Below are 23,538 nucleotides of genomic sequence, written 5' to 3'. Positions count from 1 at the left end.
ATTTTGCAATCTGCACATCGTGCAGATTAAATTTGTTATATTTTCTTTTATTTTTGCACCATTGTCGTTATTATTTTATGCAAAATGTATTCTGATTTGCCTGTATGGAGAAAGCAAGTGAAATTCCAACCTCAATCACTGGAACTTTTCTGGTTTCTAAGATTTCATTATGCCATTCCCACACATTTTCAAGTATATTTTTGCAGACCTAAGGGCTAGAAATTTGTATGGAAAATAAAATCCAAAATGCTGAGGACTTTAGGAAGCTGGATTTTGTGCTTTTGAGAAACACACAGCCCTACCAATTTTTTTAGTCAGTCTTGTTGAATGATGTGTTTATCCTGTGTACATTTTTGTAGATGGCACTGAGACCTAGTTTCTTTGTTTATGTGCTCCTTCGTAGAGAAGAAGACTACACAAAGACCATGTACCCACCTCTAGAGCCTACCAATGTCTGTGAGCTTCACAATTCTGATGGGAAAAAGGTTAACCTCATCTGTGATGCAATGAGAACAGCCATGGAGAACATCAGTACTACCAAGTATTCAACATATCATTCTAGAATACCTCTCTATATAAAAGCCATAGAACCCTAATAGAACTCTGATAGGAGTGCTGGGTCTATACAGAAAGAAGGAGCTTGACTCTTAATAACAGGACTACCAGATCACCAGAGTTGTGAGGAAGGAGGAAATTTATTTTTCCCCGCATCCACCAAAAATCCTCGGAGCTTGGGGTTCAGGGTATGTGGGAAGAGGAGGGAATGCAGCTTCTGGCTTAAGGAGTGGTGAGTGTTTCCTCTCTCCTTTCTCAGGGTCTAGAGCAGGGTTTCCCAAACTTGGGTCTCCAGCTGTTGTTGGACTACAACTCCCATCATCCCAGTGGCCAGGGATGATGGGAATTGTAGTTCAAAAACAGCTGGAGACCCAAGTTAGGGAAACCCTGGTCTAGAGACTGTGACTCCTTATGGTGCCAGTAAGAAGAGGCGGAATTGGCTCTCTCCATTGGCTCTTTTCATTCTAATTTACCTCAGTCATGGACAGAAAGGCCAGGGAGTTGGTGAAATAATTTTCAACCCAGACTTCCTCTCTATCCCTTTAAAACCAGCTTCTTTGCTAAAAAGGGCTGTGGGGTGTTATAGGAGCTGAAGAAAGGGGCTAGATATCTAAATCTCTTCTCTTCCACTTTTAAGCAAAATATGGGAGAAATGAACAACTACCTAAAGTCCAGAGGTTTTAACACTTGTCTTGCCCCCCCCCCCCCGTCCTCTTTAGATACTGTTTGTCCATACTGACCTCTCATGTGAAAAAGACCCCCCCAGAACTGGAAACAGCTCTGCAGAGAATTCGTAAACTTCGAGGTACATTATTAGGGTTGAATTGATTGAACACATGTTATGGGGTTTAAAACTGGGGGGGGGGGGGTTGGGGCCTCGTAAAGGCTGTTAGGCAGTATCTACATTTACCAGGGGATGTTTGGGCTCATTACTCACTCCTTTGGAGTTTCACCAAATGTTGGACTCATGTTTCCAATATATTTTTTTTTTAAGGAACAATGAGGGCAAGAAACTTGCTTACTGTACAGTAAAGCTCAGTTTCTCATGCAATCAATCTGTGATGATAGTGCTTGCTTGTTAAACAAGTTCCTACATTTCTGTGCAACATCTTCCTTAGACATCTGATTCAGCAGTCGCCTTTTGAAAGTCTTTTTAATAATAATAATAATAATTTTAAACTGCAGAGCAAACTTCGATAACTGCTGGATCTGTGAGTGCAGAAGAAGCTCTCAAATACCTGCTGTACTTGGTAGATGTCAATGAGTTGTATGATCATTCTCTGGGGACATACGATTTCGATTTAGTCATCATGGTTGCTGAGAAGTCTCAGAAGGTAATTTTGTGTTTTGTTTTCCCATAGCCCATTTACTGCCCTGTCCTAGATGTCGGAACAAAAACAACAAAAATTATCACTGCTTTATCAAAATGCTCTCTCAAGGGGAGAGTCAGTGTAGTGTACGGTTAGAGCAATGGACCTAAGATCTGGGAGACCCAGGTTCGAATTCCCCCTCTGACCCAGTCACTGCCTCTTGGCCTAAGCCGTTGGAGAAATAAGTGGTATATAACTGCAAAATACACTCCCAAGAATTGCTTCTGCCACCCAAGCTCCTTCGCTGTCGATGGCTGCATGCACACTAAACCTTTTAAAGTACGACCGGAACACATTCCTTCCATCAAAGAATTCTGGGCACTGTGATTTACCCATCACAGAATTACAATTCCCAGCAGCACTTAAGAAACTACAGTACCCAGAATTCTTTAAGGGAGGAAATGTGCTTTAAAAGGTATAGCATATACCGAATTTTTCACTCTATAGGACGCACCCGACCATAGGACGCACCTTGTTTTAGAGGGGGAGAACAAGAAAAAAAATTCTCCCCCTCTCTGCGCAGCGCCTCTTCAGCGAAGCGGCAGGAGAAACGGAGCCCCTTCCATTTCTCCTCCTGCTTCGCTGAAGAGGCGCTGCGCAGCTCTCCCTCTCTGCTGAAGCCGGGAGAGTCTTGCTCTCCCGGCTTCAGCAAAAGGAACTCGAAGCCTCGGGAGCGCAGAGGGACCGCTCCCTCTGCGCTTCAGAGGCTTTGCGTTGCTATTGCTGAAGCCAAGGAGCCTGCATTCACTCCATAGGATACACACACATTTCCCCTTAATTTTTGGAGGGGAAAAGGTGCGTCCTATAGAGCGAAAAATACGCTACACAGCCATAAGCATACAGGGTTGTCCATTCTGTGCAGTTCCTACAGATCACACCTGTTTCTTAGTGGTAGTTCTTCTTTGCCTTCATTATCCTTTGCCTCATTTTCCCACACTGCTGTTTAAATTGTCTGTGGCAATCTCTCCCCAGCCTGGTGCCTTCCAGTTATTGTTGGACTGCATCTCCCATCATCCCCAACAACTGGCCATGCTGGCAGGGGCTGCTGGGAACTAGAGTCTGGCAACATCTAAGGCTGGTCTGTGGTGACCCAAGTGGGGTGTCTTTGAAGAGTGTTCATGATCTTGCTTTGTCAGAAATTGAGTCATGGCATGGACAAAACCACCTGCGTCTTCTCAAGGAATTGAATAAAATGACAGTGGGGACAAAAGAGGCCGAGAAAAGTGAGAGCCCCAAACCCCCCAAAAAAGAAGGGAAGGAAGGGGGGGGGAAGGAGAGAACAATATTCATTAGAAAAAGTGAATGAGTTTACAACAAGAGCACAACATTTCTGAAAACAGAATGTGCCCTTTGACACAACAACAAGGCAAATAGTTTCTGCTCAGATCTAGACTGCTATTCTGGGGAGACTGTTCAAGCTGCCGTTCCTTTGACAACTAGGCAACTGCAGCTCATGCTTTTCAAAAATAATTATTTTTTACAACCCTCCTTTTTTGGCAGGATCCTAAGGAATATCTCCCATTCTTGAACAAACTTAAGAAAATGGAAAACAATTACCAGAGATACTCTATAGATAAATATTTGAAAAGGTATTCAAAGGCTCTTCATCATCTCAGCAAATGTGGTAGGTACCCTGGCTGTGTGGTCTCTTGGGGGCAAATATTCCTTTTGCCACATCTTATCTTTTCTGTTAACTGTAGCTGATTAGAGACTCCCTCATTTTGCTAATCTTGGTAAAGGGAGCAGCAAAGTTTCTCCTCCCTTTACCCAACAACAGTGGCTTAATAAACTGATTATCTGAATGCAGCCAACATTTTGAGGATTTTTTTCTTCCTGTCCACCCTCAAGAAACTGAATGCTGGGCTAAATGGACCATGGATCTGAGGCTACGCATCTACCGTATTTTTCGCTCCATAAGACGGCACCTAGTTTTTAGAGGGGGAATGCAAGAAAAAAATATATTCTTTAAAGGGAGCGCTGAGCAGAGCCTGTATGTAACCCAGGCTGTGCTCAGCGCTCCCTTTCACGAGCCGTGTGGAGCGTGTGTGCGGCTCTTGCTGGCTTTTCTATGAGGTGCGGGAATTCCCCCACCTCCTGCAAAAGCCCTCAAGAGCCACGCTCCCTTTAAAGAGCACGCGGAGCGTGTTTGCGGCTCTTGGGGGCTTTTCCCCGAGGAGGGACTGACAGGCCACATCAGTCCCTTCTCCCTCCTCAGGAAAAGCCCCCAAGAGCCGCACACACGCTAGGCGCAGCTCTTTAAAGAGCTTGCAGCTCTTGTGGGCTTTTCTACAAGGTGGGAGAAGGACAGCCTATCAGTGACGGGCTGCCCTTCTTCCTCCTCGGGGAAAAGCCCTCAAGAGCCCCGCTCCCTTTAAAGAGCGCGCAGAGCGTGCGTGCGGCTCTTGGGGACTTTTCCCGCCTGCCTCCCGCCTGCATTCGCTCCATAAGACGCACACACATTTCCCCTTACTTTTTAGGAGGGAAAAGGTGCGTCTTATGGAGCGAAAAATACGGTATATTTTAATTTTTTTCTTTTGGAATAACTGGGACTATAACTTGCTCCCCCCCCCCTCCGCCCCCAGCTAAGATTTTTATGTTTGTCCTCAGGTAGCTCAAAAGTTTTGCGTTCACGCTAGGACTTGCCTAGCCAAACCCCACTCTAGTCAGCCCAGATTGGCTTGTGCAGTTATGTGAAACCCGTTGCTTGCTTTCTTCCCAAGAAAGTGTATTTTGCTTTCCCCTCAGGGCCAGAGCATTTTTCAGAGTTCCTGAACTTGGTGGTGGATCAGAACTTATTTAATGAAGCCCTGAAGCTATACTTGCCAGACTCCCAAGAGTACAAGGTGTGCTTTCCCCGTTGTTGTACCTTTTTCTTATTACTACTTTATTACTTGTGAGTTTAGGCTGCTCTACCGCAGTGATAAAAGGCAGGTTACAGGCTAGACGTTGGCCAATAACTTACTCCAAACCACTTCATCAATTTAAAAGCCAAGTCACTTTTTCCTGAAGGGTGAACAGCTCTTCCTGTATATCAGTTAATTCAGTGGCTTCTCCTTCATTATTTTAATAAAGTTTTATTTCTAAAACAAGAAATAAAATAACAGTTGCACACACGATCATAGCCTGTTATGTACAAGGTTCAACATTTAGTCAGGAATCTGTGTGTGTGTGTTTTGTAATTCTGTTTCATTGGCTTAAAGAACATGTACAAAAAACCCAAACAGGAAACAACAAAATGGAGTACTGTAAGCATCATGTTTCATTACGAATCCTAAAGAAGTATCACATGATAGAATTAGCAGGCAGAAATGAAATCATTGAGAACATAAGGTATCTTAGTCTGTTTTGTTGAGTCTCCCCAGAAGGAGACATGGGTGATTGGAGCTAGAAGAGTTATGGTAAAGATTTAGAAACATAGGAGATGAGAGGGAACCAAACAATAGCGAATGTGTGGGCCATACTATGATATTTCACCTGTTTTGTCCAGTCAGTGAAGAAGAAAAATAATTAATAATAATTTATTATTTATACCCCGCCCATCTGGCTGGGTTTCCCTAGCCACTCTGGGCGACTCCCAGCAGAATAATAATAATAATAATAATAATAATAATAATAAAGCGATAAAACATCAAACATTAAATACTTCCCTAAACAGGGCTGCCTTCATATGTCTTCTAAAAGTCAAAAAGTTGTTTATCTCCTTGACATCTGATGGGAGGGTGTTCCACAGGGTGGGTGCCACTACTGAGAAGGCCCTCTGCCTGCTTCCCTGTAACCTCACTTCTTGCAGTGACGGAACCGCCAGTGCAAAGTAACCATCCCTCCCCCAACTCCAATTTCTTTACGTTTCTGCCTTGCAGACTGTTAGCTATGCTTATGGAGAACACTTGATCCAGAAGCATCTCCCTGAGCAAGCGGGGCTGATCTTCTTCCGCTGCGGTGCATTCGAGAGAGCGCTGGATGCCTTTTTGATCAGCGGTAACTGGCAGCTGGCCCTGACGGCAGCCGGCGAACTTTGTTACACCGAAGACAAGCTGGCCAACCTGGCGAGGAACATGGCAGGTGAGCATTCTGAAATGCATGTGGCCTCTTGTTTGCGTTGCTCCAGGGTTGCCACCTGCCCTCTTTTTCCAGGACACGTCCTCCTTTTCAGCGGTAAAATTTCTGTCCGGGTGGATTTTTTCAATTTGCCAAAATGTCTCTGGCTATACAGTGGTACCTTGGTTCACCAACTTAATCCGTTCCGGAAGTCCGTTCCAATACCAAAGCGTTCCAAAACCAAGGCACGCTTTCCCATAGAAAGTAATGCAAAATGGATTAATCCGTTCCAGACTTTGGAAAACAACCCCTACAACAGCAATTTAACATGAATTTTACTATTGAACAAGGCCACTGATCCATAACATGAAAGCAATAATCAGTTTACTGTACTATAAAATAAATAAGACAGTCTTGTAGATGAGAAAAATTAAAATTAATTTTTTTTCTTATGAGATCATTGATCCATAAAATGAAGGCAATAAACAATGTACTGCAGTCACTCAATTGATCAATCAGTAGCTGAACTGGGTTCCAGACAGTCATAAAAATAAACAAAAAAGAGCCACAAAAACAAAACCACAAAATAAATAGCAAAAACAAATAAACCTAAGTGTAGCACTCAAAATGGAAGCGTGGCACTCAAAACGGAAGCTTAACATTCAAAACGGAGGACGTTCGGCTTCCGAAAAACGTTCACAAACCGGAACACTTACTTCCGGGTTTGCAGTGTTTGGGTTCCAAGCTGTTTGAGTACCAAGGTGTTTGAGAACCAAGGTACCACTGTACTTTCTGGATGAGACATAGACATAACTGGTGGTTGAAGTCTTGCTTTCCCACTAAGGAAGATTGGCAAATTAAGTTAATGGAGTACGCGGAAATGGCTCAGTTAACTGGGAAACTTAGAAATCAAGATGACAACAAATATAAAAAACAATGGGAAATGTTTATTGCATATTTACAAAAGCAGTGTATGCAAGTTAATACATTAGCAGGATTTTTTTTTAAAAAAACACCACTTGTGATGTTATATATAATGTGTAAACTTGGAGGTCATTAGAGATGAAGATTTTATTGACATGCATTAATGGAGATAATACAAAGGAACCAGGCGAGGTAGTGGTGGGAAGTTGGGGGATTCAAGTAATCCTAGAATGTGGATTCAAAATTGATTGTTTATATAGTTCTTTTAAATGTTTTAACTTATGTGTGTTTTTAATGCAATGGTTTTATTTTATTTATTTTTTGTGAAAAAAATGTGTGTGTGTGTGTGTGTGTGAAGACTTGCTTTCCTCTTCTCTTCACCTGCCCCCCTCAGCAAAATATCACAGCTTCTATTGCCTACATATAGTCGGGGTATTTAAAATGAGAGTTGTCATAGCGTCCTCTTTTTCGCTCTTCAAAATATGGCAACCCAACATCTCGGCTGCAGGTTAGATCCGTAACATGGCACCCTGCCAAGGTCTGTTCAGATTATGCATTCTGCCCGAGCTTCTAGTTGGGAAGAGATGGGGAGGAGGCCTCAGGCCTGGGTGCCCTCCTTCCCTCCACAAAGTATGGGATCTCCTGCTTCGTTTTCTACTTTCTCTTAAAGGAGAGTTGGGAGCATGATAGCCTGAGGGCCATTGTCAGTCTTACCCTGAATTTAATCCTGACAGAAGATTACAGAAGAAGCCCTTGGAAACCAAAAGAAGTTTTGAGACAGAGCACCCTGAAGTTAGATCAAGTAAGACAGCAACTTAAAAAGCAGAGACATCACCTTGCCAACAAAGGTCCGTATAGTTAAAGCTATGGTTTTCCCAGTAGTGATGTATGGAAGTGAGAGCTGGACCATAAAGAAGGCTGATCGCCGAAGAATTGATGCTTTTGAATTATGGTGCTGGAGGAGACTCTTGAGAGTCCCGTGGACTGCAAGAAGATCAAACCGATCCATTCTGAAGGAAATCAGCCCTGATTGCTCACTGGAAGGACAGATCCTGAAGCTGAGGCTCCAATACTTTGGCCACCTCATGAGAAGAGAAGACTCCCTGGAAAAGACCCTGATGTTGGGAAAGATGGAGGGCACCATGAGAAGGGGACGACACAGGACGAGATGGTTGGATAGTGTTCTCGAAGCTACCAGCATGAGTTTGACCAAACTGCGGGAGGCAGTGGAAGACAGGAGTGCCTGGCGTGCTCTGGTCCATGGGGTCACGAAGAGTTGGACACGACTAAACAACAACAACCCTGAAGTTGGAAATAGTACAGCACCTCAAATGCCCTGCACAGCCAACTTTCCCTCCATGTCATCTGCTTCTCTTCCCTTCTTTGCCATTCTCAATTTTTGCCAAACCTCCCCCCCCCCCACACTGCTGAATTCCTTGAAGCCCAAATAGTGAGACCAAGTATTCATTAATGCAGATTAAATCCGTGCGGCAGTTTCGACTTGCATAAGTCTGTGCAAAGAGTGGGGTTGCTATGGTGCAGAAATTTATACGCCAGTTACACTTCGTATCAGGATGCTGTTGTTTATATCATTTCACCAGGCAATATGAATGAATAGAATCCCCTGCTGCTGACGACTTGATCTAATTTAAGGACTGGCATCTTTAATTAATGGGGATCACATACAAGGAAGAAATCAGAACCCGCAATATATTAAAGCAATAACACAGGCAGGGTTTATTTTACCAAGAAGTGTTTATTTTTTCTTCTCCCCCCCCCAAAAAAATATTTAAATTAAATTCTCTTCCTTCTTTCAGGGAAATTTGTTGAAAAAAGGAAGTATGCAGATGCAGCAATACTCCTGGAACAATATGCCAAGGTATCGCCTAAATTTCAGACGAAGGGCAGTATGCAAATTTAATAATAATAATAATTTCTCTTCTTCCACCCCCTGCTTGTTGTTCAGATTCCCAGCTTACTACCCCTGTGTCTCTTTGTGCTGTCTGGCCTGGGTTCAAAAGACAGCCATTACGGTACAGCGGTCAGAGTGTCAGACTAGGACCTGGGAAACCAGGGTTTGAATCCCCACATGCCGTATTTTTTGCTCTATAAGACTCACTTTTTCCCTCCTAAAAAGTAAGGGGAAATGTGTGTGCGTCTTATGGAGCGAATGCAGGCTGCGCAGCTATCCCAGAAGCCAGAACAGCAAGAGGGATTGCTGATTTAGCTGCGCAGCGATCGCTCTTGCTGTTCTGGCTTCTGAGATTCAGAATATTTTTTTTCTTGTTTTCCTCCTCCAAAAACTAGGTGCGTCTTGTGGTCTGGTGCGTCTTATAGAGCGAAAAATACATAGCCACGAAGCTCACTGGTTTACCTCAGGACAGTCCCTGCATCTCCAACTAACCTACCTTACAGGGTTGTTTTGAGGATGAAAAAGGGGGTGGGAACGACGTGTGCTGCCTTCAGCTTCTTGGAGGAAAAGTGGGATATAAATGAAATACATAGTGCAAGAATTGGCCAACTAACAGCCAGTGAGCTGGATCCTGCCCCCGGCAAATTAAAATCAATGTGTGCGAGAAATATTCATTACTCCTATTCACCTTCCAGCGTAATTATATTCTGTAGTTTGTTATACTTTCCCTCTGGGATTTTGTTTGTAAAGCCCTGACTGTTGTGCACGAATTATGTTCTTAAGTTTATTAACCACTTTGCACTTTTTTCTTTTTTCTTTTGCTTTTTATATGCTGCGCTCTCTTATTTTACTACTATCTGTAAATCGCTTAATTTTTTTTTTGACAAAGTAATAATCATAAATGAATAAGAATAAAAATGTGCATCCCACCACTGAGACCATTCCATTGTAACTATCCAACCTCCCAAAATTTCAACACCCTCTCCGTTTTAACAGTCAAAATTCTGCAAACACCCTCCATATCTCCTCAGAATCATTTCTCCTGCATATTCCCCGTCTTACCTTAATGGCACGTGTTAATTTATCATTCTTAGCTATATCCCACACCTCTTTATACCATTCTTCCATTTTATATTCTGCTTGCCCCTTCCACTTCTTTGCTATCATAATGCGTGCAGCTGTCAATAAATTTGTGAGCAAGTCCTTCCTAGCCTGCGAACCTTCCACTCCATCATAAATTGATAATAATGCTATCTTTGGACTTTTGGTCAGCTTTAACCCAGTGATTTCTGTTGTCTCCTTAAACACACTTTGCAAAAAAAAAAAAAAAATTAAAAAATTGTACATATTTACACCCCCACCACATGTGAACATAATTTCCTGTTTCCTGTAAATTGCTTTGAGGCATGTGTAAAGCGACAAATAAACATAAAAATAGAAGGCAGAAAATGCTTTGCTTCCCTTTTTCCAGGATTATGAAGAGGCCATCCTTCTTCTCCTGGAAGGGACCACTTGGGATGAAGCCCTAAGATTGGTGAGATCCTTCAAAACATGAACCCATTTTCGTTACCTGCCTGTTGAAAGAATTTGTGTTTCTGTGGGTTTTTATGTCCCTTCTCTTTTCCCCCTGTCTCCCAGATTTACAAATATAACAGGACTGACATTCTGGAGACCAACTTCAGACCATCTCTGCTGGAAGGTAAAGCTCCCACTTCATGTTTGCTGGGATGCTCTCAGAAGTGCAGGGCTGCTGGGATTCCAGGGGGTGTAGCAAGACAGGGATACTGGGATGTGGGACTCTACTGGTCTGAGATCAGCACTTGTGCAAGGATGTTGATAAATGTTGTCTTGGTATGCATGTTGTAGTACTTTTTTTCCCCTGGATCGTGCAACTTCAGACTGCAGGCGGGGAATTGTGTAGTCAAATGTTTCTTTTGTGTAAAGCAAACCTTCCTGTGCATGGAAAGCTATCCCATCAGAGATGACTAGAGAACTGTATCAAGATGAAATTCTGCCTTCTCTTTTAGTGGGGTTGGGTAGGATTCAGCCTTTTTATTGTTAGACAAGCACTTTTAGGTAATTTCACCCCTTGTTTTTTTTTTCTTCTTTTTTTGGAAATAGTTTTTATTGGTTTTACAAAATAGATCACACAATTAACATTTAAAAACATTTTTTTAAAAATAAAACAAGATTCTTCCGAATCTTAGAACTTCCCTCCTCCCCACCCTGGGTCCTTTGAATAGCCGCCCTGAGCCCGGTCTTGGCTGGGGAGGGCGGGGTATAAATAAAATTTATTATTAATATATATATATATATATATATATATATATATATATAATATTTTATTAATTTTCCAAAAATAACAAACTTATACAATAACAATATATATTCATTTCCAAATATTTAAAGAGTCGACTTCCCCCTAAACCCTTCCTTGATTACTTTGTGTCTCTTCACACCGCATGACCTTTGTAGAGGGCCTTTAAATATCTTAATCAACTGCGTATTATAGTTCATCCGCATTTTAGTCCTCCAATATATCCAAAACCTTTGTAACGTTGCAAGAGTTATTCAAAGCCTGCCAAAGTGTTCAAGTGTTTACAGTGTTCTTTTAAATATAATTGATATTTGTCCCATTCTCTTCTGAAGTTTTGATCCTCCTGATTTCTGATTTTCCCAGCCAATCTCACCATCTCTGCATAGTCAAGTAGTTTCATCTGCCGTTCCGCCTATTCCCTTGTTTTTTCAGTGTATTTGGTTCTCACATGATTTGCATTTTATGGGTTTGTGTAAGCCACTTTGAGAGACACCTTTCTGAAAAGCAATGAATAAATGTAATAAAAAAAATAAGACCGTGATTGTGCTGATACGCTAGCTTTCTGGGTGCCAGGATAAGGTGCGTACACCAGGGAAGATTCACCTTGACAATCTGCCTTAAGCTTGTACAGTGCTGTCTTCTTGATATGGAGTTTTTCCTTGCTTAGACAAAGTTTTTAATGTGCCTGCGTCAGTTTTACTGCAAAATGCTTCTTCCCCTGTTGTCGCCCTCAATAGTTCAGAAAAATCATTTGGCGTTCCTGGAGACTCAGAAAGCAGCATTTTCTTGCCATCAGAAGCGCCTTTCTGTGGTCAGAGAGCTGAAGCAGCAAGCCCGAAATGAGACGCTGGGTATGCAATGGTCTTGTGTCCTGCCACAGATTAGCTCCTGGGCTCAAGATGTATTTTGATATAGACCTAGTCATGTAAGATAAGGCTATCAATGGCTACTACTCGTGCTGCCTCCAGGTTCACAGGCAATATTATCTCCTGAATGCCTGGTGCTAGGAATAAACAACTGGGTGGAGAGGGTCGCTGTTGCCTCTATGCCATGTTCATAGGGAGCCAGTGTGGTGTAGTGGTTAAGAGCGGTAGACTCGTAATCTGGTGAACCGGGTTCGCGTCTCCGCTCCTCCACATGCAGCTGCTGGGTGACCTTGGGCCAGTCACACTTCTCTGAAGTCTCTCAGCCTCACTCACCTCACAGAGTGTTTGTTGTGGGAGAAGAAGGGAAAGGAGAAGGTTAGCCGCTTTGAGACTCCTTCCAGTAGTGATAAAGCGGGGTATCAAATCCAAACTCTTCTTATTCTTCTTCGTCTTCTTCATCAGCTTCCCAGAGGCATATGGGTGGTCACTGTTGGGAAGAGGAGGCTGAACTGGATAAGCCATATAGCAGCAAGGAGTCAGTGTATGTTCTTACAGACTAGCACCATGGAAGTCAAAGTTTGAATTGCAAGTCTGTGATTATATCAAATCAATTTCGTCCCAGGTTCAAATCACGGCTCACTTGTGGAGCGCCTTTGCAAAGTCACTCTGTCCCCGCTTGGGCTTCCGTTTGTGAGATGGAACAGCAATAACTAGCTGCCTGGCAGAATTGTTTTGGAGAAAAAGGCCCGTCAGACATTGCTAGGTGTCATAGAAATACCGTATTTTTTGCTCTATAAGACTCACTTTTTCCCTCCTAAAACGTAAGGGGAAATGTGTGTGCGTCTTATGGAGCGAATGCAGGCTGCGCAGCTATCACAGAAGCCAGAACAGCGAGAGGGATTGCTGCTTTCACTGCGCAGGGATCCCTCTTGCTGTTCTGGCTTCTGAGATTCAGAATATTTTTTTTTCTTGTTTTCCTCCTCCAAAAACTAGGTGCGTTTTGTGGTCTGGTGCATCTTATAGAGCGAAAAATACGGTGCTGTTGTGGGGAGGATTTAGGAGGCGGTATGGGGGATGTTTTGTTCTTTCTCCTCTTGATTCAGGTGACTGACTTTTTCAGATCTCGAATTGCCAAACTGCCCAGAATCGGATCTCTTTTCTGACGCCAGCAGCATGGTGACAGCTAGCGACGCGAGTTCCAAATACACTCACAGTAACTCGAGAATATCTGCGTATGTACTTTGCCCTCACATCAGCTTTTCAACGGCCTGGTTCAAGTGGGAAGGTCGGGAATTACGTTTGCACAAATGGAGGTTGTGCCTGGTTCTCTTTTGCAGATCCCATTTATTTGATCATCTGCATTAGGGCTTTGTTCACCAAGCAGGCCACAAAGTCATTGCTTCATCCTTGCAACGTTTTAACCTGAACGGTTGCCTAATTTCACCTGTAAGGAACATTGTTTTCAGAAGTGTATGTGTAATTTCAATGTTACATCTCTCTTCGCTGTGTCGTGCTGATAACGACCAAGCACACACACTGTAAGTGTGAAAGTATTGCTGTTAGGTGGTACTGAGTTTATTATGGAGTCTGACTATATACTTGGGTTGTATGGTAAAATACATGCTCCCCACTTGTCTCAAACAATTAAAAGCTTCCCTAAACAGGGCTGCCTTCAGATGACTTCTAAAAGTCTGGTATTTGTTGTTCTCTTTGACATCTGGTGGGAGGGTGTTCCACAGGGAGGGCGCCACTACCGAGAAGGCCCTCTGCCTGGTTCCCTGTAACTTGGCTTCTCACAGTGATGGAACCGCCAGAAGGCCCTCGGTGCTGGACCTCAGTGTCCGGGTAGAATGATGGGGGGTGGAGACGCTCCTTCAGATATACTGGACCGAGGCTGTTTAGGGCTTTCAAGGTCAGCACCAACACTTTGAATTTTTCTCATAAACATACTGGGAGCCAATGTAGGTCTTTCAAGACCGGTATTATGTGGTCTCGGCGGCTGCTCCCAGTCACCAGTCTAACTGCTGCATTCTGGATTAGTTGTAGTTTCCGGGTCACCTTCAAAGGTAGCCCCATATAAATACATAAGATGGGTGGGTCATCACTGCTCTCTCTTGCACAGATTTCAGTAGAGCTTCTGATACTGATGATCCTGCCTTTTTACCCCAGACGTTGAATCTTCAGTGGTGGTGGGAAAATAGAGGGACAGGTAAATAGCAACAAGAGGTTGAAACTAAAAGCTAGTTCTCACTTAAGCAGTAAAACCGTCTTGTCCAGGGTTTCCCAAAATTGAGTCTCCAGTTGTTTTTGGACTACAACTCCCATCATCCCTAGCTAGTAGGACCAGTGGACAGGGATGATGGGAATTTGGTAGCTGGAGACCAAAGTTTGGGAAACTCTGCTCAAGGCTATACCACTTCAGCCTGCCTATAGGTGCACATGATGGAATACTTCTCCTTACCACCCATTTCCTAAAACCAGTATCCTTTCACATAAAAAAACTAGAACAGCCAGACAACAGGGTCTAGCTTCTTCCTAAAATGCTAGCTTTCCGCAGTACATGTGGAGGTATTGACAACAAAACCAAGCTCTCCTCAATCTGCCTTTCCATTTATGGTTTCCCTCTTATTTCCTCCTCGTAAAACAGATTTTTTTTCAAATTTGGGTCCATAGCTGTTGTTGGACTACAACTCCCACCATCCATGTCCACAGGTCCTGCTAGCTAGGGATGATGGGAGTTGTAGTCCCAACAACAGCTAGGGACCCAAATTTGAGGAGAAAAAACTGCCCCCAAAGAACTCCAACTTCACTGTTGTGTATAGATGTTTCATGGCATTTCATTTATTGTAGACGCTCGTCAAAGAACCGTCGCAAGGCAGAGCGTAAGAAACACAGCCTCAAGGAAGGGAGCCCCTTAGAGGATGTTGCGCTCCTGGAAGTTTTAGGGGAAATAGTCCGGAGTATTGACAATCTAAAAGGTTAGTCACTAAGGTTCTTCAAACTTTGGATGCTGTCTGAAGGAAGAGGCTCAGAACCGATTCTGAAAAAGCCTGGGTTCGGGGGGGAGTGGGGAACGGGACCCCCACAAAGAGAAAGGAATTAATAATTTCCAGAGAGAGTTTCTAAATGCAGCGGCTCTGAATTATAGGCTGCCTTCATTAATGGATAAGCCTAAATGACAGAATGGCCAATAACAAAGTGAGTAAAACAAAAATGCATGGATCCTGGAGTACTGAGGCCAACGTTCATGTCGCTGCTGGATAATTGTGATTTAAAGCTACTCTGAAGAGGTTAACAATGAAAACCTGACACAGGGTAGCTAACTCAGTGAAGAAGCCTGAATTTTGAGGTGTTGAACTTTCTCTCTTTTATTGTTCTCAATATTCCCTGAAGATGAGCACCCATAGCTTGTGACATGTCAGGACGTAGTCCTTTACAGTGGTACCTCGGGTTACATATGCTTCAGGTTACATACCCTTCAGGTTACAGACTCCGCTAACCCAGAAATAGTGCTTCAGGTTAAGAACTTTGCTTCAGGATGAGAACAGAAATTGTGCAGCGGTGGCACAGCGGCAGCAGGAAGCCCCATTAGCTAAAGTGGTGCTTCAGGTTAAGAACAGTTTCAGGTTAAGAACAGACCTCCGGAACAAATTAAGTACTTAACCCGAGGTACCACTGTATGTTAAAATAATAGTGATACCCACGTTCCCCCCTTTTTTTTCTTGGTTTGCCTTCATCACTAGAATACATTCTCAACATATTTAACTTATTAAGTAGACTTAGGAAAATATATCAAATGTTTGAAGTGCCAGAGCCATTGACATATTTGGCCTGAACATTAAAAGTTGTTTGCTTCTTACTGATCAGTAGGGTACAAGGCAGTTTGCACTTCCTGTCTTTCTCATTGAGCAAAAGGCTCCTATTGTTGTTTATTAAAAGGAAACCTGAATATTCAGGGATGGGGATTGGAATGCCCCTGAAGGGAATAGGTCCTGCAGAGGCCCCCAGACCCTTTTATTTTCCAGAGGAAAGGAATAGGTGCTCATTTTGTGCGGGCCCAAGAGAGAGGGGGATTCTGTGGAATAAATAATAATAATATATTATTTATACCCCTCCCATCTGGCTGGGTTTCCCCAGCCATTCTGGGCGGCTTCCAACAGAATATTAAAATACAATAGTTTATTAAACATTAAAAGCTTCCCTAAGTCTTGTGGTACTTCCAGGCTGAGTTTGGAGGGCATCTTTGTGTATTATCCCCCACAATTAAAGAATTTCAGTTTTAACTTATAATAATTGGGGCATGGGGCTTTAATTTCTTCCCAAGGTGAGATACACAGCCTTTTAAAACATCTCGTCCTCTTTGGCTATGACGGGCGAGCCCAGGAGTTGCAGCAAGCCTTTGAGGAGACCCTTCGCATGGTGGAGCAATCCCTCCTTGAAATCTGGACACCAGATCTGCAGCAGATCCCAGCCAACTCGGTACAAATTTAACTGAGTAATCACTACTTTGTCTTGTCTGCTTTTGCTTATAGCACAAGGGGCTAAAGGCTGCTGGCAGCCTTGTTGGTTCATTACTAAAACCGCAGCTCACCACTTTTCATTTTGAAGAAAAAAAGTAGTCACAGGGCTCTGATCTGGCATGCTCTCTCAATTATCACGGTGTTGACAAGGACTATCCAGAGGGAGCAATTACCATATTTTTCTGTGTATAAGACGCCCCCATGTATAAGACACCCCTTATTTTGGGGGACTCAAATTTAAGAAAATGGAGGGGAGATGGCTCAGAGTTGTTGAACTCTTTTGGGGGGGGTTGCTGGAAATGGCTCACCCGCACGCGGCGGAAAATCAGCCTCTCGTCTGTTCCCTCGCCGGCAGAAGCTGCCAATCACCCACCGTATTGCCGCAGCGTCAACCAATCAAGACCAGCCCTTGACGCACACAGCAACCAATAACACGCCCGATAGCCGCTGACAGCCGTGGCAGCAACCAATCAAATGACCACCCCATGCACTATCCGTGTATAAAACGACCCCCACTTGTTAGGGTAATTTCATTGTTAGACATAGACCTGATTGACGTAGCGTTAAGCCAAACGATGACTTTGAATGACTATATGAATATGCCGATTCGAAGAGAGGAGTCTGTCAGCAATTTGCTTCTTCCTGGTCATTTCTGTGCTGTGCTGTGCTGTGCTACCCAGGGCTAAACCATGGTTTGGCTTGGCTCAGCATATAGTGTGAACCAGGGCTCAACTCCAGAGAAACCATGAGCTGTAACCCAGACCTGTTCTTGGGTTTATAGCTCGTGATCTGTCTGGAGGAGTCAAACCACGAACCTGGGTTCAGACATAATGCGGAGCAAAACCACAGCTCAGCCCTGGGTAGCATGGCAGCAGTAGGGCTCACTAAACCGTGGCTGGGCTTAGCGTTGCATGTTTAGTGAGCCACAGACTAATTGCTCCACTTGCCTATCCTTGCGATTTTAGATCCTGGGTCCCAATTCAACTGCCAATAGCATAAGCGCTGCCTACAATCAGCAAAAGACAATGCCTCCAGCATCACAAGGTGGGTGAGAGAAATTATACACTGCACAAATCAATTGTTACTGTGATTGAATTCAGCATTTAATTTCTGTATACATATAAGTGAAAACTTGTTTGACTGGAAACCCTCTAATACCAAAGGGTATGGAGGAAGCTGCTTCTGATTTTGAGAGCTGAGGGAACATACGCTACACATGCTCAGAGGCACTCTTCTTTATTTCTTCATATATTCCTGAGCTGGCTCCTAGCATTCAAAACTGGTTCCGGAGCTGATCCCCTACTGAGTTGTGACTCAGATTATGTTCTGTTTCTATAAAAATGCTGATAAGTAAATAAAACAATTCATACCATGTAATTTCATTATCTATACTGCTTGGTTTTATTGGTGTTTGTAATGAATATTTGATATTATGTAAACCACACAGAGTTTTTTGGTGATTGATCTTGATTAAATATGCTTACCATTCAGTAAAGTTCCAGAAACCATCTGTGCTGATCACAAATAAATGAGATTAAAAACAGGAATGCCAGATTTTTATACTCTTCATTGACTCATTTTAAGTATGCCTCCAATAGCAGGTGGAATTGTAGGAATGATTTTCATTCTCACAAAGTTCCTTCTCTCCCCCCCCCTTTTCTTTTTTTTAAAAATGTTATTGTGAGGGTTTGGCATTTGCATCTCCTTTCAGTTTCTGCAATCCCCATACTACATGTAAAATGCAATTGCTTGCCTGCTTATTTTTGTTTATAACTATTAGTATTGTCTTTTGTTTCCCCCTCTCTCCTAGATCCTGAATTCTTTATACCTCCCAAACTCAACAAAAGCATCCAGTGGAAACTGAACCTTCTCCAATAATCTAGACCCTGAAGCTGTTAGATGGACTGAGCGCCTGTATTTCTGTGTCTTCAGATTCTGAAATATGTGCCTTCTCCAGATCTTGCAGCTGATCATGTATACTGAACTGACAAGGGATTGGCAGGCCAAAGTCAGTGCTGACCTGCCTTGTTACATAGCTCTAAGTTATGGGCTGCCTTCCTTCCTCCTCTTTTCTCCTGCTGCTGAGTTCAGATGGATTACCTGGACAACCAAACACAAAAGCCTCTGCAAAACAAGCAGGCAACATCTGTTTATTTAAAATTGTTGACTCAAAACAACATTTTTTTGCTCTTTGGTCCCTTTTTTGGCAGTGGATATCACAAAACAATCTTTTAAAACTTGAAAGCAGAACTGCACCTTAGTTGCATTGTGGTTTTCTAGGCTGAATGGCAACTTCTCTGCGTCTTTTAAGGACACCCAACTCAAACTCAAATACGGACATCAGTTACCCTGCATAGCAAAAGTGAAGCACCCACTGAACCAGATACGCTTTGTAATTCCCTCAAGAGCACAGCACTCCTGGTACAAACACACCACAGCTGTATCAACTGAGTATCTGATGGTGGATTATCATACGCTAACCTTGAAATACCATGTTTTGACAAAATATTTATAGGAGCTGCCCCTTTTTCTCAAAATCAAGGAGAAAGAGGGGCTATTAAAGTTTCATTGTCACCTTTTCCCATTCTGGGTCTCTGTATCTTTTGGTTCTTCTGTTCTTTGTGAACAAACTTTAGTACCTGCATTTCCTTTTTTTTTGGGGGGGGGGGGAATCTCCATGGAAAAGCTGATGAATCAATGGAGCACGTAATCCTTTTATGGAAAGATGTTTTCTAGTAGCAAAACTAAAATCTTACACTATGTATTTATTTGTGTGGTTTTTTTAAATTTAAAAATAATACTAATATTTTTATATCGCCTTCACGGTACTCCAGGTGACATTCGTGGGATTCCCTTGTGCTCTCTCATCCAGGCACTGCCTCAATCCAGGCCAGCTCAACTTCAGCAAAGTGGCTGCATTATGTTCCCTCTGACTACACCTGGGGACACCTGTTTTGATTGGTGCCTAAAGGTAGTCCTTGTCTCCAGGTCCGTAATAAATGAAAAACATATACCGTGGTGGCCCGAATATAAGCCACACTTTCCCCCCAATTTCCGACCATGAAAAGTTAAAGTGAGGCTTATATTCGGGTATTTTTTCCTCTCCCCCCCCCCAATTTTAAACAACAACAACAAGGACTTTATTTGCGTAGCCAACAGGCCATAGCATCAAAGGACAACTCCAATTTTAAAGCTGCGGCTTATATTCGGGCCAATACGGTAATTCAATGAAATCAAAACATGAGGCCGGGGGCAGAATTATTAGAGGGACTTCTCTCTGAAGGTGGATAATTCTCTCTGCCCACAATAAAAAGAAAACTCTCTTACTAAAACGAAGAAAGTATGCCTCAAGTTTTTAGTTAAGAGTAGGGCTTTCAGCAACATAAATTCTGCGCATGCCTACTCAGAACCAAATTCCATTTAGTTCAATGGCATTTACTCCCAGGTAAGTGTGTGCGGGTGGCGCTGTGGTCTAAACCACAGAGCCTAGGGCTTGCCGATCGGAAGGTTGGCGGTTCGAATCCCCGCGACGGGGTGAGCTCCTGTTGCTTGGTCCCTGCTCCTGCCCATCTAGCAGTTCGAAAGTACGTCAAAGTGCAAGTAGATAAATAGGTACTGCTCCGGTGGGAAGGTAAACGGCGTTTCCGCATGCTGCTCTGGTTTGCCAGCAGCGGCTTAGTCATTCTGGCCACACGACCTGGAAGCTGTCTGCGTACAAACGTCGTCGGCTCCCTCAGCCAGTAAAGCGAGATGAGCGTCGCAACCCCAGAGTTGTCTGCGACTGGACCTTACGGTCAGGGGTACCTTTACCTTTACCTAAGTGTGTGTATAGGATTGCAGTGCTGGATTATGCCTGATTGTGTGCGTGTGTAAATGCTATATTGATATAGCAACTTTTGTTTGTTTCGCTCTGCACTGCTATTCTCAAGCTAGAAAAGAAGTAAGGCATCCCTGAAAGGAACACAACTTTTGACTAATTCACACTTAACACATTTTATAAGTGAAAAAGCTCGTCCCTTTTCCCAAGCAAAAATATTTGAAAGATGTTGGCATAGCAGGCAGTGTTTTCATGTTCAACTCCATTACCGTTTGGAACGTAAGGCAAAATAATTCCAGTTTTCCGTTTCTTCTATAAGACAGAAATCCAGCCCGATGCTACATTTGCTTCCTGAGAACGTGGATCCAGCAGGAAGGCCTTACCTATGCGCAAATTTGCTGTGCCGCTTTGTGTCAAGAAATGGAAAACCACTTTGTTATAACTGCAGAGTGTTTACTATGGGCTTTTAATACAGGGAGAACGGAAAGTAAGCAGTCCATTAGTGCTCACAGATCAAGTAACTTTTTGATGGGTACTAACAGAAAAGCGGGTGTGAGACTTCTTTAGCCTCTCTGCATCTAACTTGAGGTGTGTGTGTGTGTGTGTGTGTGTGTGTGTGTGTGTGTGTGTAAGAGTTTAATCACTGATGGGAGCTCAGAAACATTTCCTGTAGATGTAAAAAGGACCTCGTTCTTCATATTCTTTCCTATAAACCCAGAGCTGCTGGAAAGCCTTAAGGGAGGCCAAGATGGAGCCTCCAGTCCACACAGACGTTTTCCTCTCAGCAGCAGCTGATGAAATGGGGTTGTCATTTGGGCACATTTTAATCAGCTCTCTCTGGAATCGGTCAGCAAAGCCCTTAAGCATTGTACAGCCCCCACACAACAAGATGTTGCCCATCAGGTTCTTTTTCAGCGTGACATCGCACTTATTGAGGGAAGTCATGGTGAGGAGAGGCAGGCCCAGCTGCTGCGAGTTTATCAAGGAGGGCTTGAAGAGTATTTCGGAGCACAGGAATCTCTCTTTGCCGATAATGATGGTTTGCCCGTCAGGAAGCTCATATTCCATCTCGTATTTCCTGGAAGGTGCTGTTGTCTCCTGTTGGAAGTCCACGGAAGTGAAGCAGTGGTTCTCTTTGATATCTTCCAGAATGGGCCAGTCTCTCTCTGTGAACAAGTTCACGGAGTCATTTAATAACTTCATGAGGTGTTGTGTGACATCGGACCCAGCATAGTCGACCCTTTCAGTAATGCTAGGCATGGTGTAGCCTTCATAAATGGGGACCACGTAGGAAACACCGTGACCGCTCTCTACGACTAGACCCGACGTCTTGCCATAGGAATACATGGACAATCTAGATTGGTAAGCGATGTGCATGGCAGGAGTGCAAAAGCTCTCAAAGAGCATTTCTGCGTATTTTTCTCTGTTGGTGGTAGGGCTCAGGGGCGGATCAGATACTAGGACCGCGTGCTCCTCCGGCCGAATCTTCATCTCCTTCAGGAAAAGATATTCCCACATGTCTTGAACAGTATCCCAGTCCACTATGATCCCATGTCTCAAAGGGTTCACAAGCTTCAGGGGTATTCCTGCATCTCGAAGTTCTCTGCCGACAAAAGTCTCTTTCCTGTTGTCTCCCGTTTTTGCCGTCTCTTGGATATGCTTGCCCACAGTCGAGGAGACCACATGGCTTGGCTTGAGTTCCCCAGCAAACCCACACTTGCAGGAGCCAGTACCAATGTCTACGACGACAGCTCTGGTCTCCTTCACCACCATCCTTGGAGTTGCCTCCCCTTCATCTCTAGCCCTGGCTGAGCCAGGCTTCATAAGTGGCCCCCTTTTCAGCGGCACGGAACCAGAACTTGCACTTCCTCGGCTAGACATTTTCTGTCTCGTTTCTCATTTACGCTCATTCTCTAGGTGCTGGGCTCCATTTCAAACAAGCGGCGATGTCCACAGTGGGTTTCAGAACCCTGATGACACTGGCATTGTGCATTATGACATCATCCACCTTGCAGACGCAAGCAGGAAATGGTCATAATATGCATCTGCACTGGAGGAATTTGTTAGAATTCCTGCTCCATGATTGCAGTCATGGGATTTTTGTCTATCACATGATGGTTTATGTTTTGACTCCATGGAGTGGGAAGTGACGAAGACAGGATGTTTGTGTTACCGTGTTCCGTGAAGTGGGACTATTGTCCTTTGTTCTTTTTCTCTTTGCTGTCTGATGCTGGAGAGAGGGAGCCATGTTGCAGTGCTCCGTGTGTGTTTATATGTAAATAAAGTAGATTAGCCAAAATGCTGAGTTGCTGAGGTCTGTCACGCAACTGCGAAGACTCTGCAGATCCCTAAGTGTGCCAATGTCTGTTGGCATCGGTCGCTGTGATGTTTGGGCAGAAGCTTTTGAAGCTCCCGAACAACCAGAAGGGAGAGAACATACCAGTCAGGCATGTGTCTCTACCAGGGTCCTACTCAAGTGTAGGACAAGCTCCTGGCAGAATTAAGGTCAATTTGGGGTTTGCCAAAAGAAATTAACAATTGCTGGTACTCTTATTTGATTTGTAATTTATTGGGCATGTTGTAGATATGCCTTGTCGATGGTTCAGTATGAAAATGAGCAAAGGTCTGGTATATTAGTTATTAAGTGTTCTGGCTTACAGCTAACATCTGTGGAATAGCCTTAGGAATACAATGTGAAACTGTATACCTCAGAATACTCAGTTAACCCCCTCTTTAAGCATCTTGATCTCTTATAGGATAACAGGGATATTGGGGAAAAGACCCAATGGCCTTATCAGGCCCTTTTGGGTTACCAACATGGCCTTTAAGAGGGGTTCGGGCTTACAGGATCTACTTGGTTCCCCCATGTCACACTAGAATCCTGAGGTCCACCAAACAGAGCCAAGGGCATAAGTGTGTCCCAGATGGAAATACACTAATAATTCAGGAATGGGAACATGCCAAGTCCAGGAATCTGAGATGGGTACTAGAAGCGAGTTTGTAAGTTCTTCCATACAAAAATCTACTCCCCTCAGCAAGCATTTTGTTAGCCACCTAATTTTGCAGGCTGGGTGAAATTATTTTTAGTTGTTAGATAATTAGGAGTCAACCGCTTGGTGATCTACTGCAAATTTCTCAAACGATGTACCAATAGATCACCACCGGCCTAATACCCACTCCTGGACTACGGCATGTTTGCCATTCTTCACAAAATTGATT

General features: G+C 43.6%; 2 protein-coding genes across 2 annotated transcripts in view; one reads left to right on the top strand and one right to left on the bottom strand.

Annotated features, from left to right (window-relative positions):
- ELP1 (elongator acetyltransferase complex subunit 1) overlaps positions 1–19,081 on the top strand; it is a 44,533-nt gene extending 25,452 nt beyond the window's left edge. Inside the window, exons 23-37 of the mRNA XM_080986683.1 lie at positions 404–541; positions 1,275–1,360; positions 1,741–1,889; positions 3,426–3,549; positions 4,671–4,768; positions 5,786–5,987; positions 8,705–8,766; positions 10,271–10,333; positions 10,438–10,498; positions 11,854–11,967; positions 13,103–13,214; positions 14,833–14,960; positions 16,307–16,461; positions 17,468–17,546; positions 18,313–19,081. Coding sequence (XP_080842809.1) covers positions 404–541; positions 1,275–1,360; positions 1,741–1,889; positions 3,426–3,549; positions 4,671–4,768; positions 5,786–5,987; positions 8,705–8,766; positions 10,271–10,333; positions 10,438–10,498; positions 11,854–11,967; positions 13,103–13,214; positions 14,833–14,960; positions 16,307–16,461; positions 17,468–17,546; positions 18,313–18,380 — 1,639 coding nt within the window. The 3' untranslated portion in view covers positions 18,381–19,081. The remainder of the gene's footprint in view (positions 1–403; positions 542–1,274; positions 1,361–1,740; positions 1,890–3,425; positions 3,550–4,670; positions 4,769–5,785; positions 5,988–8,704; positions 8,767–10,270; positions 10,334–10,437; positions 10,499–11,853; positions 11,968–13,102; positions 13,215–14,832; positions 14,961–16,306; positions 16,462–17,467; positions 17,547–18,312) is intronic.
- Positions 19,082–20,479: 1,398 nt separating this feature from the next.
- ACTL7A (actin like 7A) lies at positions 20,480–22,314 on the bottom strand. The gene has a single exon (XM_080987518.1). It carries the CDS (start codon positions 22,198–22,200, stop codon positions 20,974–20,976), a length of 1,227 nt encoding a protein of 408 aa, XP_080843644.1. The 5' UTR covers positions 22,201–22,314; the 3' UTR covers positions 20,480–20,973.
- Between the last annotated feature and the right edge of the window lie 1,224 nt (positions 22,315–23,538).

The sequence above is a fragment of the Podarcis pityusensis genome (genome assembly GCF_964106645.2).
Source record: "Podarcis pityusensis genome assembly, chromosome: 17".
Taxonomy (NCBI): Eukaryota; Metazoa; Chordata; class Lepidosauria; order Squamata; family Lacertidae; genus Podarcis; species Podarcis pityusensis.
The sequence above is the reverse complement of the archived record's forward strand: the minus strand, read 5'-3'. Positions and strand labels throughout refer to the sequence as shown.